The following is a 13,099-nucleotide window of genomic DNA, read 5'->3' as shown; positions in this document are numbered from 1 at the left end:
ACGTTTATTTCGTACATTTACAGTGACAGCATAAATTACATTTGAATAATAGGCTACTGTGATAATGCAGACAGTGAATGTTAGAGAGACCGACAGTGAGCCACGACATGGAGGAAGAGTGTTTGTAAGAAGACAGAAGAAAATAATATTGCATAATGATCTAATGCAGCACATTTCTTTCAGAATTTTATTTGTAAAACTACAAGAAGGAGCTTCTCCCGTTTCCCTGCGATCAAAAGGGCACTGAAATGTTGGTGCTGCTATTCTCATATGTGAAGACCACTTTACATCACTTACATCTTCATGTTTCACAGAAGGAGAGGACTTCTTCACATCTCATCTGGCATTGAAGTGTTACAGTAAACCAGTGAAGATATTCATGTTCAAGCAGCCGAGACGGATTAGCACAGAATATGGCCTTCAGCGTGAAACTCTTCACGTCTGCAGTTCAGCTAAGCGTGACTGAGAATGTGCTTGAACATCTGAAGTTGTGGGACGTTATTCATCGGTAGCTGTGGTTTCCACGCTGCTTTTGAATTTTGTTGACAGCTGCTGATCCCTCCCGGGGTCAGTCTCGACACATTTATGTCCGACTCATTTGGCGTTTTGTTAACCATTAACGAGCGGAAAATCCTCAGCATGAATCAGATTAAGAAGACAACACAATGCTGGTTGTGGCAGGTTGTTTAGTCCAGAGAAAAGGGTTGATGCGTTTGTGATAACGGGGGTGAGTTTGTTAGCTTGCGGTTTTAAGTGTTTACGACGTTCAGGTTTGATAAATGGCTCTTAAGGACCAGCCTCTGGCCTCGGCTGTTGTCATGTCGGGCAGCAACGTCCCGACACTTATCAACAGTGTCCACCTGTTTCTCACCTTTCTGAAATCCTTCAATGACCTTTAAGATCAGCCTCTTCTCCACTCCTCCATTCCTTCTGTCCTCCTTTACTATCTTAACAAAGTCTTTAGGGATTTATTTATCCGTATAAAAAAATATCTGTACATCACATTAACATTTCTTCACAGCTCGCAGCGGTCGTCCTCAGTCTTGTAGCGGTCCATGATGCTCAGGACGTCCTCCATGATAGATGGGCCCAGATCCAGGTCCAACCCCGCCAAAGAGTCTGACCTCGAGACCCCGGATGACACCGTGAGACCTGTCGGGTGGAAGACGGAGCAGGGCGACTCGCTGCGGTCGCTCCTCAGATCCTCGTTGCTCAAGCCGGCGTCCGAGTCCAGACTGAGGCCCCGGCGGACGTCCAGGGGCCCGCAGGTTTCCGACATGGAGTCCTCAGAGGAGACCTCTGAGAAGGAGCCGGAGGAGGGGACGAGCCTGCGGACGGCGGGGGAGAGGGAGATGTCGCGGCAGGGCTCTGATGCCAGGCGGCCCACCATGCCGTTCTGGAAGAGCTGGCTGTGGTTGTCCGTGTGGCCGTTGGCCTGTTTGCGGCCCGTGTCCGCCGGCTGCTGATGGTGGTGGAAGTGGTTCTGCTGCGACGCCAGAGAGGGAGGGGAGGGGTCGTCCAGGTGGAGGCGTGGGGGTTTGGGCGGAGCTTGCTCGTGGGCGATGAACACGGGCATAGAGATGGTGGTCTTCAGCAGGCCGGTGGAGGAGTGCTGATAGTGGTAACCGTTGTAGGCGTAGCTGTGCGATTCCTGCCTCGCCGTCAGGCCGTCATCCAGCCGCCTCTCCACGCTGTGCGAGCGGCCGTCCTGCATCCGACTCAGAGCCGGCAGCATGTCCATCTTGCCCTGCAGGAAGCCCACGTCGCCGAACATGTCGCCCTGCCCATCGGGCCCCACGTGGGCACTGTGGCGCACGTCGCCCAGAGGCGGGCTGATCATATCGCCCGAGAGGACGTCACGAAGCCTCAGCCTCTTCCCCTTCTTGGGGGTCGTCGTTTTTAAGTACATTGGCGTCTTTGCCGGCATTTTTGCGTCCGACGTCTGCTTCACGCGAGGTGATTTGGAGAAAACTCTTAATCTGAGAGGAGAGGTACGTGTCCTCCGTTCAACTCACCGGGAGGCACCTCTTTATGTCTGGGTATTAGTCAGTTTCTTAGGAAATTAAGTTAAATGTAGACAAACAGTTCGCAAAGCAAAACTCCCCTGATAAGAAGCTCTTTTCTGCTCCCAACCGAGGGGATCCTTTTGCTCCTCCAAGTGAGAATACAAATATTTAGCTCGGTCAGCGTAGCGATAGCAACCCAAGGGGTTGTGCCTCACGCTGTCTTGTGACTCCGGGGCAAGGAGGGGGAGGAGGAGAACGACCTTGACCTCAGATCAGCTCCGTGTGTCTTTCTCTCATACATATCCAAGCAAACGGCGGCTCCTCTTCCCCCTTCAGAATGGGATGAAGGGATGAAGGGTGGGATCTCCGGCGGGCCCCGCCGTCTGCTGTCGGTGGGTTCTGTCAGAAACTTCGGGAACGTGACATCAGAACGCTGGAGATCTGTGCGGAGAAACGAGAGAGAGAGAGAAAAAAGGCGTTAGGAAGCGGTGAAGAGAGAGGGAGAAAGTTGGGGAGATGGATGGGGCAAAAAGGGGGAAGGGAGGAGGCAGGAGCCGGGGGGGATGAAGAGAGGAATGAAGGCGGAGGAGGAGATTTACAACTCTTCTTTTCAGTGAGGACGTATGAAGGAAAACACTCCTGGGTGTTTGCTAAGAAAGGGGTCTGACTGCCCCAAAATTGTGGGACTCTTACAGCGAGTCAGTCCAAGAATCAGAGCAGAAAATTGGTCACGCATTCCCGAGGAAGCCCTCAGCTTAGTTGGTGGAAACACAAATTACTGTATTGGAAACAGTGAGGTTTTAAAAGCCTCTGGCCTCCACAGCAACTCCCCTGTTATCAGTGGAAAATCTTAAAAGTCTCTTTCCTGAGACAAACACTGTGAATTATGGAACAACAGTTCAGGTCTCGCCTGAGGGCTCTGTCATCTTGTGATCCAATCATCTGAAATATTCCTCTGGTATTTAACTCTTAAAACGTTAAAAAGAGCGCTCTGTTTCATGTTCAGGGTTCAGAGGTTGTGACACAAAATTCGAAGAATGCGATGCATGCCTTTACAAAAAGATAGCTAGACTTCTTTAGATGACGAGGAAATAGAGAGACATTTAAGAAGTGCAATCCCTTTCCTTTATGAAGCCCGAGGAAGCATTTTGTCTTGAAAAAGGCTTATAATAAACTTCAGAAATGAAGTATTTGAAGTTTTTACGGAGGGACTTGGACAGCCGTCTTACTCTAATGTGACTTTCAGATCTTATCTTATAATTATGTCTGAATGCTGCGCAGATCACAGTGTTCTCGATGAACGCTTGACCATTGTTTGAAAATGAGAGAAACAGAGCTTTAAAACCAGCGTGTAATGATGTTTATCTTGTGACCGCCTGACTCTTAGTGTTTACTGGGGGGGTGCACGGTGCAATGTGTGGACTGCAGGATCCGTAAAGCTAGGACTTCTATTTGTCCCGTTTGTCTCCGGGAGTTTGTTTCAACTAAAAGAAAAAAAGTCACTTTTTAATAGCTAAACCGCTTCGATTACAAACTACTTTCCAGCCAGAAACAGGAGGAATTCTGGTCTCCACCCCAACATCATCACATTGGCATCTGAAAGGGTTCACATTCAGGTTACTGTGAACTTCACTCAACCTGCAGTAAAAGTGGCAGCACCGCAGTGTAGAAATACTCTAAGAAAGAACAGTTCTGCTGTACAAGTGCACAAGTATAAAAGTATTATTATCAAAATAGACAAAGTATCAAAAGTAAAATGACTGATTATTCAAATTAAAACATATGGATTATAATTACTGAAGCATTAATGTGTTCATCGCTTTAATCTTGCAGCTGGTAAACATTCATTTTAATCACTTTATATTGCTGCTAGCCTGTGAATTTCCCCCCTTATCTTATCTTATGTTATAATAATACGTCATCATTTATTTGTTGGTTATGTTTTGTATTGTTAATCTGAATCTGCAAAGTAAGTTATCACATATATGTAGTGGAGTAAAAAGTACAATATTTGCCTCCAGTATTCAGAGTATACAGTAGCATAAAAATGGAAATACTCAAGCTAGGGCCTGGTGTTGCCATATAACAGTATTGACAATAACTAATATTTAAAAATGAAATATTGATGTCATGTTAATAATACACATACGATATCGTGTAAACTCTCCAGTTATGGTTACACTCTCACCCACCGCCCTACACTGGTATTTTGAGTGTAATTAATTTTTAAAAAGGAGACAGAAAGCACAACAAATACAGTAGATCTCAATTTTTTCTTTTTTTCTTTCTTTCATTCAAAAATGATAACGGTATATCAATGCGCAAATTTAATCTTTCCCTCTTTGCAGCTCACCATCACGATTGTTCCGAGACAAACTCGTCAGTTGCACTTGATATCACTGCACAGGAAGTTCTTTGGAAACCAAACACAACACAAACTGTCAGCCACCCAAAGCTTTATTTCATTTTAGGTGGAGTCTCTTTTCCCTTTGCAGCACGTAGAGCTCTACACAATTTCATGTGTCATCCCCCGAATGACGTTAGCCGCCCCGGACACCCGCTTTCCCCAGCAGCTATCAGGTGTTCTCTAAATGTTGCCAAAAACTGACTCCAATACACAAGCTGAAATAAAATAACATGTTCAAAGCTTTTGTTGAAAGTGGGACTGAGTATTAGTCCAATTTGCATGGACAAAAAGCAACAGAAAACGAATCGATGGAATAATCGTGTTTTTTTTACGACAACATTGACTGCATGGAAGTAGATGATTATATTATCAAGTCAGGAAATTACTTTAAAGTTGCTACAAGGAACTTTATTTTCTGTTGATTTTGGCGGTCCCTGTGGACGAAAGTGGTAGCGTTTCCGAGCGCCACACTCCCTTTAAAAAACCTCTAATTTTACTGCTGCAGGTGTCTGACAGTCTGCCCCGCTCAGTCCTGCTTCTGGTTCTCCCCGCGCCTCCCTTCCCAACAGTGTGCTCGGCAATACGGCCTTGACCTCCAGCAGCGTGGCGTCGGTTATGGCTCCCAGTGGGGACCGTCAGAGTCCCCGCTGGAGTCTGAGCTGAAGCCGTTTCTGGTAAACCTGCAGGATTTTATCTTGTTTCGTGCGGAATCCGACCCGGTGGCACCCATGACAAGCATTAAGAATAACTATATAGAAATAGCCAGTATCATCGCTGATGGTCTTGTTTACGTATGTAGGTCATATAGAGGCGTCAGTGTTACATTGTGACTGTTCACAACCAGTTCAAAGTTCCTCACAGTGACTTTAAAAAAACAATCAGAGAAGGGAAGTTAAATGTTTGCAGTGTTTGTAACAGACGATAGGGTTACCATTCACCAAAAACTGAGCGAAAAAGAGAGACAAACACCGAAGTGATGACTATAAGGTTTACATTGACGTTTCAGGTACTTTTAATGCTTTTAACCAAACTGACTTCAAAGCGGGCTCAAAAGGGAAAAAAGTAATTTCTAGATGAGCAACAAGGCAGGTAATTACACACAAAAGGTTCAACATTGCGCTGAATTTGGTTGAAAAGTCGAGTTTTCTTTTATATATCTAGGTAACTTATTAACATCGTTTCAGCAATATTTCAAGTCTTACATTGTGACATTTGGTTAGGATCTGCTAACACTGATCTATTCATTCAAGGTTTCAGTAAAGGATCGATGTGGATAACGACCCGGGTTAAGTTACATCTCTGGATCTCAGATTGTAGATTATAAACTATGCTCGAGAATCTGAGGGCAGATTAGTCCTTTAACTGGGGGACAGATGATGTTCAATTTCAGGGTTTCCACTAGAACACGTTAACATGCTTTGATATAAAAAAAAAAACACATTATTTTTCTCATACTGTCTGTCTGAATATACCTGTATTCACCCTCTGTCTGAAACGCTCCATTTTATTGTCTATCGCCCAGTCTGCTCTGATTGGCTTGCGGGGAAAAAATATGGATCAGCTCAGTCTGATTTAAGCCCTTGAGAGACAACTTAACACAAACTAAATCAATAATCATGCAGCACATACCCAAGTGAAGAAGTGGAACAAATTAATCAAAAAAACAGTCGCGCCTAATAAAGGGAGGACGTTCACTGTCGGCTCCATTAAAACAACCAGACGACAATAGAACGACCAACAATTCAAACACATAAAAGTAATACCAGTGAAGAAGTGAACCAGTCCGAACTGGTTCAGACGGGTGGAGCAAGTCCTGTCGGACTGACGAAGAGACCGTTTCTAACGTGTTTTGAAGATATTTCACTGTGTTTGACTCGGTGAGGGGATGATGGGATGTGGGCGACCTGCCCTTCAGCTGTTCCTTCAAAGGAATAGCTCATCCAAATGAGTGAAATTGAGACATAAATCTGTCTGTAGACAAAACCATATACTTTCATCCTCCTTCTTCCTGCTTTGAAATTATTTCGCACACATATGCAAACGGTATTACAACAATCGTTTGGCCCTGAAACAAATACTACATCTCTTAAAATGTTTGTTTTTTTCTGCAGCCAGTGATGTTGGCAGATTCAAAAATATTCAGGAGAAAAACAGATTGTATGAACTGTGTGCTTTAGGAGAAGTGGAGAGTGAGTCCCATTTTGATCGACAGTGAAATAAAATCTTATCATTTTCTCTTATCAGCTTCTCAAATGTCTCAGATTCTTTGTTTGACATTGTTTTAGACTGAATATCTATGGACTGTTGAAAACATTTGAAGGCATCCCTTTGAATTCTGGGAAGCTTTGTTAGCAAAATTATTTATTGACTAATTGAAAAAACAAATAACCGGGTGGTTAAACAATAATGAAAATGGTTGTTAGTTGCAGCCCTACTACAAACTATATAAGGAAAAGTTGGAACTCATTTTTAACTGTAATGTGTTTTATTCTGCGTTTTTTTATTAAAATGCGACAAATTGCTCTATTTAATTTGTATTTATTCTGATTTCTTCAGTATTGTTAACAATTTTCACAGTGATGTATAAGTTGTGTTGTAGACAGTGAATGTTATAAAGATTGTATTATGTCAAAATGTAAACGCAGCACACTGAATCTGGCTATTATTATTCATGGTGTCTTGTGCCACAATAGTAAACAGACAGATACCAACCATGTACTTACAGCTCTAATCACCAGTTTCAAAGCCACTCTACTACATGCTACACTATAATAGTATTTGTACTGATGATAATGCAGCAAATATTTATCTTAATAGTTTCAAAACATGAACACAATTACGTATTTATTTGTGTACTATTTGTCAGAAGGCTGAAGCGGAGCTAAAGAGATACATTCAGCTGCCTGTGAGTGAGTTAATGTCATTAGAGAGGAAATTCAATCAATGGTCAGGTAGGAAGTTAGTTACTGGATTAAAAGATTGTAATTAGTAACAGTTTCCAAAACTTATTCATCTAATCTTTTTTATTACTTTTGGTTTCACTTATTTTTTCTTTTTAATTTCTAGAAAAATTAAAAGGGAACTACGCCCATTTTCAAAATTCATACATAACTTTATTAAGTCTTATTAATTCTTATTAACTCCCTCCCAAATCAGAAAACTGGAGTGCTTCAACTCAAGACCTGTGATGTCATCAAGTATAAAGAGCGGAACGGCTCCATAATGAAATGAAGATGTTATAGATTACACTGAGAGCACCCAGGAGAATGTTCTGAGTTTATGGCAACATTTTCTGTTTCACAATTAGGAACACTACAATAGAATTAAAGCCAAAATCAGTCTCCCATTCATTGTCTATGGAGCAGCTCCATGACAGTTTGAGACTTACTTCTCTGGTTTCTGGCTTTGAGAGAGGGTAGCTCATTTCCAAGGCCATGGAAATAACATATTGGAATCTTAATTTAGGTGGTGTTCCCTTTAAGACACAAATAAGTCAAAATCATACCCAAAGAAATTTCTTCAGTGGCACCAACAAATGTTCAAAGAAAAAGTACTACAAAGACATTCCAACTTACATACTTATCACATTATTATTATTTTTTAAATATGTATTCAGATACAAACACAAACAAACACACATTATGAGTATACATAGCTTCACTGGAAGCTTTCCAGCATCAATGAAGCATGAGTTAAATGTTTGTTTGTCTTGAGACGTACTCCTGACTTGCTAAACATTAACTTGGTCCCACGTCTGAAAAATCGCTCACACAGCTAGTTGCCATTTCTTTCCTTCAAGTCCCCCCCACCCCCCCCTTATTCTGGGACGCTGATGATGATGCAATCAGCCACGGAGGAGGCTGATCTGACATCTGTTTCTGCTCTCAGGCCCCATTTGTTGCCTACAGTGTGTCCGCTACAGCAGGACACGAGACTCAGTGAGCCACCAGTGAGCCCTGTGATCTTCTAGGACAAACAAGGGACAAGTCTGCACTTAGGGGGACGAAGGCAACGAGTGCCTGCGACTGCCCCAGCTGCTATTATTGTTGTTATCCTCCGCTGTCTGTCGCATCACGCTTAATTGCGCACAGCAGGAGATTGTTGACAAAAAAGCCCTTTGCTTGTCTGCTAATCCATTTGTTTTTACCATAAAAAAATAAAGCTGATTTCATCTAGTTGACATACAGTAGCTGTTTTCCACAGTGAGGTTTCACTATTTGTTTCGGGCCCAAGCACGAAAGTGCCAGATCCTAACAGTCCTGCGAGGTACCTATTGTTTTTGTAGAGAATATTATTCTACTGCGCAATCCCGTTTTTGAGGGGCTTGGGATGCTCGAGAACTCACGAAAATTGGCAGACGCTTCAGACCTGGTGAAAATAGCAATAAGTTCTGCAGTGATTGGTCTCAAAAGGTGGACAGGACATCTAATCTTAAAACATGCATTCTCTCCACTGACCAGCAGGGGGCGACTCCTCTTGTTGCAAAAAGAAGTCAGATTGTATAGAAGTCTATGAGAAAATGACTACTTCTCTCTTGATTTATTCCCTCAGTAAACATTGTAAACATGAGTTTATGGTCTCAAGTCTTCTTCAATACAGCATGATGTTCATTTAGTAAATTATGGTCCATTTAGAGTCAAATAGACCATAAAGCAGAGTATGCTTTAGGGCGGTCTTACTGTGATTGACAGGTTGCTGCCGCTACCAGAGATGTTTACGGCATCTCTACATCACTCCTCCGCATTCCAAGTATGGTCACTTCTGTTCATTGATTGTGAAAAAAAACAACATGGCGACGGTCGTAATTCAATATGCACGTTTTCGCCACTGTCTGATCTCTCCTAAATTTGTCATGCTGGATAAGAGTCCAGTCCTAAAAGACATCTACACTCCCATATTGAGTCATAGTGGTAGCGCCACCTGCTGATTGTAGGAAGTTAAAGATCATCCGATTTACATTGAATTTTCGCGGTGTGGTCTACACGTGACGTACAGCAACATGGCGTATAATTAAGTGTGTGTTTTCCAGCGCCACACTGTGGACACAGAATGTGGTACAGAATTTGCAATACATCATTTCCAGCGCCACGAACTCCACGCAGGAAATAACGTCTAAATTGTGCGCGCGGTGTCTGGTGGTCACGCCGATTCGCAGCTGCATCCACCGACATCCCGCCAGTTCCCCTTTGAGGTGCGCAAGGGCCCCGTTTGACGCTGCCAGCAGCTTTATATCTTGTGTCTGCGAGAGTGGAGATACGTGTATTCTTATACACAGTAAAACTATGATTAAGTACAAAACCCTGGTGAGGCAACCTACTCACTGAGTCACCTGAAGCTGTGATTCACAATGTGTTCAGGAAAAATAGGTTGTGTCACATCTCTCTCTCTCTCTCTCTCTCTCTCTCTCTCTCTCTCTCTCTCTCTCTCTCTCTCTCTCTCTCTCTCTCTCTCTCTCTCTCTCTCTCTCTCTCTTCATGAGAGCATATTAACCAGTAACCACAACAAACTAAATTAAAAGTATAACCCCTGCAAAAGTGCAAAGATTAAGGATAAAAAAGGAGTGAGTTCAAGAATAAACTCACCCTTCCTCCCTCCCTCCCTTACGTAAGTGCAGCCTCTGAGATCATCCCCGTCCTTCTGAAGACTGTCTCGGGGTTGACTGATTGGAGCAAGTGGAATAAATCTGTCTCTTTTTTTCTGGTCTAATCCAGTCACAGATATTACAGCACAGCTATTTCCAATCGGGCTAATATAAATGAATGCTTCTGATTGGCCGGGATGAGACCCTCTTGGGTCACCATATTGCACCATTATCATCAGTTAGCAGCACTTTCGCTTGTTAAATTAACCACTAAATGAAAAATAACATCAGTTTCTGGGAGTTTTAATCTGGTACAATATACAGCATAGCAGCGGTATAGGCTCCCGTGTTAGGCAACAGTGAGAAGTTTATTCCCGGAGCACCGCAGGTACTCTGAGTCACTGGGAAGCCTGGCACCGTTTTGAAATTGTGTAACATTCCCCTCATTACTGATTTCTTTTTTGGCGAAGGTCCCACAGGAACAGCCCTGTCCTGCTTCTGTAACACCTAATCTTAGAAATTAGGTAATCGCAACCTGGATTGCGTGTCTATTAAATCAAGTCATTCTTATTTATATAGCCCAATATCACAAATCACACATTTACGAGTGAGGAACAATTTGTGTGAGGGTCTTTGAAAGCCTCACTTCAGATAAGGAAAAACTTAACAACAAAGACACTTTAACGTAGCAAAGAAATAAAGAAGAATGGTGAAGAGCAAATGGGGAGGAATCCGTGTCTTCCTAGATGGACAGACATACAATAATACAAAAAAAACATAACGTTCGGGTTACTTATTAAAGGTTTCAACAGATGATAATATTTGAAACCTTGTATTGTTATCGTGTCTGTCTAAAACGCCTAAAATGTGCATATTTATGTTTTTCTCCCCGCATGGCAAACGACGCAAACCAAAGGGAGTGTCACGCGCACCGAAGCCGAGGCTATTATGTTAACAAATATAATGTTCCACTGGTCAGTTCTTTCCACTTTTTGTTGTTCACATAATAGGAGACAGTGGGTCTATTCAATAGGTAGGTAGGTAGGCAGCGGCGGCCGACCGACCGCTGAACAGTTTAAAAACCCATAAAAGAACCTCCACAAATCCACCAAAAGACGCTGATATTTACCTCCAGCGTGAGGCGTCGTTCCGTCTTCCTTGAGGGAATAAAATCACAGGAGTTTAATCGTACAATCCACTGACACGGTCCTCGGCGTCAGCGCAGGTAAACCTCTTACTGGCGGGGTATTAAGCCCTCTGTCTCTGGAGCGCTCTGGACGGAGAAAGTAAAAAAAAGGGGATCCGCTTCTCACACAAGGAGCGCCGTCACACCAGCTGGAATGAGCACAAACAACGTCCGGTTAGGATTTTCAGATTAAGATATTCATCTGTGAACATGTGTCGTGACATTTTATTGTCATATCTATTTATTTGGAGGGATTTTTTGTGAACGATATAGTTGCCCTGTACATTTTTTTCCCGCTACTTCTTCTATGAAATATGCTTCAGCCAGGTGAACAAGTGAGAGTATACCCCATTATGACAAAAGGGGTAATAGCCTTTAGGTCACATCAAACAAATACATTGTTCTTAGTCCTAGCTAAAAGTACCAATACAACAGTGTCAGAAATACTCCTTTACAAGTAGAAAGCATGCATTCAAAATGTTACTTAAGTAAAAGTAGAAAAGTAATAGCATCAAACTTTAAATAAAGGTACTTATAGTTCAGAAGGGCTGTTTTCAGTGTCATGTTTTTCTGGAATATTATATTGTTCTGTTTTATCAAATACATGTAAACGCATTTCATTGTTGTAGTTCCTCAATGTGGAGACACTTTTAAATACTGCATAGGCCTACTGCTGAATAGCTTAGTAGAACAGTAGAACTGCATCATATTATATAAACTATCCAGTTTTTTTATCTAAAAAGTAACTCTTAACGGAAGCTGTCAGATAAATGGAGTGCAGTACAATATTTTCCTCTGAAATGTAGTTTAGAATACAAGTATAAAATAGCAGATAATGGAAATACTCAAGTAAAGAACAAGTATGTGAAACGTGTACATTCGTGTACATTCCACCAGACACGTATGGATTTACAAAGGTAAACGAGATGTGCGTTGTCTTATTTTGAAAGTAAGACATTCTCAGCTTCCGGTGTCATCGTGGGCGGCAATTCACTGATTTCACACAGCAGAGCTCAGGATAAACAACCAGTTCATACCATTAAACGGGTCATTAAACCAGTGTGTGATAATTAAATCATCAGTACGGCTCCGATAAAGATGGTGAGGAGGGATAAGGCTGTGTTATTGATTACGTCTCTGATCAACAGGTGGGAAGCCACCAAAGGTCAAAGGTCAAAGGGTGAGAAATAACATCAGGAAGCAGCAAGGTTTGACCCTCAGCTGATGAGATCTTTTTCTAAAATAGGCCTGTGAGTTACACACTACAGATTCACGCTGTTTATATTTATGTGTCTAAGAAAACACAAGCAGATTATTTGTTTGTTTTTTAAAAGTCATTGTTAAAGTTGCATTATGCCTAATGCTGCTGCTGCTGTATGACACCATTTCTCTGCTTTGCAAGTGAATCTGATATGTCACGTTTATCTGACCACCTGTGCACCTCAGAGAGCCGTCTTACTGTTGACCTCTCGCTGTGACAGACGGCGTGGAGACTGTTCTTTAATTGGATTAGCAGCAGAAACCACAGTCCAACAGCCAAACAAGTTTAGACCAATTTAAAAAAAAACGGGAGCAGCCACAGGCGTCTCAGCAGGCTTTGTTTACTGGCCATGCAGACAACAGCGAACATGTGAATTTAGTGGACTTTGAGTCAGTTGAATAATTGTCAGACTGAATAAAAGTCATCTGTGCAGTCTGCAGCTTGCAGCAAGTTTAATACTTTTTAAAGCTGCACTAGTTTACGGGGTTAAAGCAGAGCATCACCAACAATAATATTTTCAGTGTCTGGAAATATTTCAGGTTCTTAGTGAATGATGAATTACAATGTGAAACTTTGACCATTTTCAATATGTTTTACCATTCTCATCCTATTGGCTTTGTTTCATTGTTTCTGAATATTGACATTGCAATTTAAAATA

General features: G+C 42.3%; 1 protein-coding gene across 1 annotated transcript; it reads right to left on the bottom strand.

Annotated features, from left to right (window-relative positions):
* Nucleotides 1-11,248, bottom strand: LOC306701054 (cdc42 effector protein 3). Its single transcript, XM_079166283.1, has 2 exons — nt 11,124-11,248; nt 1-2,447 (listed from the first exon to the last, which is right to left on the bottom strand). Exon 2 carries the CDS (start codon nt 1,925-1,927, stop codon nt 1,016-1,018), a length of 912 nt encoding a protein of 303 aa, XP_079022409.1. The 5' UTR covers nt 1,928-2,447; nt 11,124-11,248; the 3' UTR covers nt 1-1,015.
* Nucleotides 11,249-13,099: the final 1,851 nt, after the last annotated feature.

This window comes from Pholis gunnellus (assembly GCF_910591455.1).
Source record: "Pholis gunnellus genome assembly, chromosome: 9".
NCBI classification, from domain to species: domain Eukaryota; kingdom Metazoa; phylum Chordata; class Actinopteri; order Perciformes; family Pholidae; genus Pholis; species Pholis gunnellus.
The sequence above is the reverse complement of the archived record's forward strand: the minus strand, read 5'-3'. Positions and strand labels throughout refer to the sequence as shown.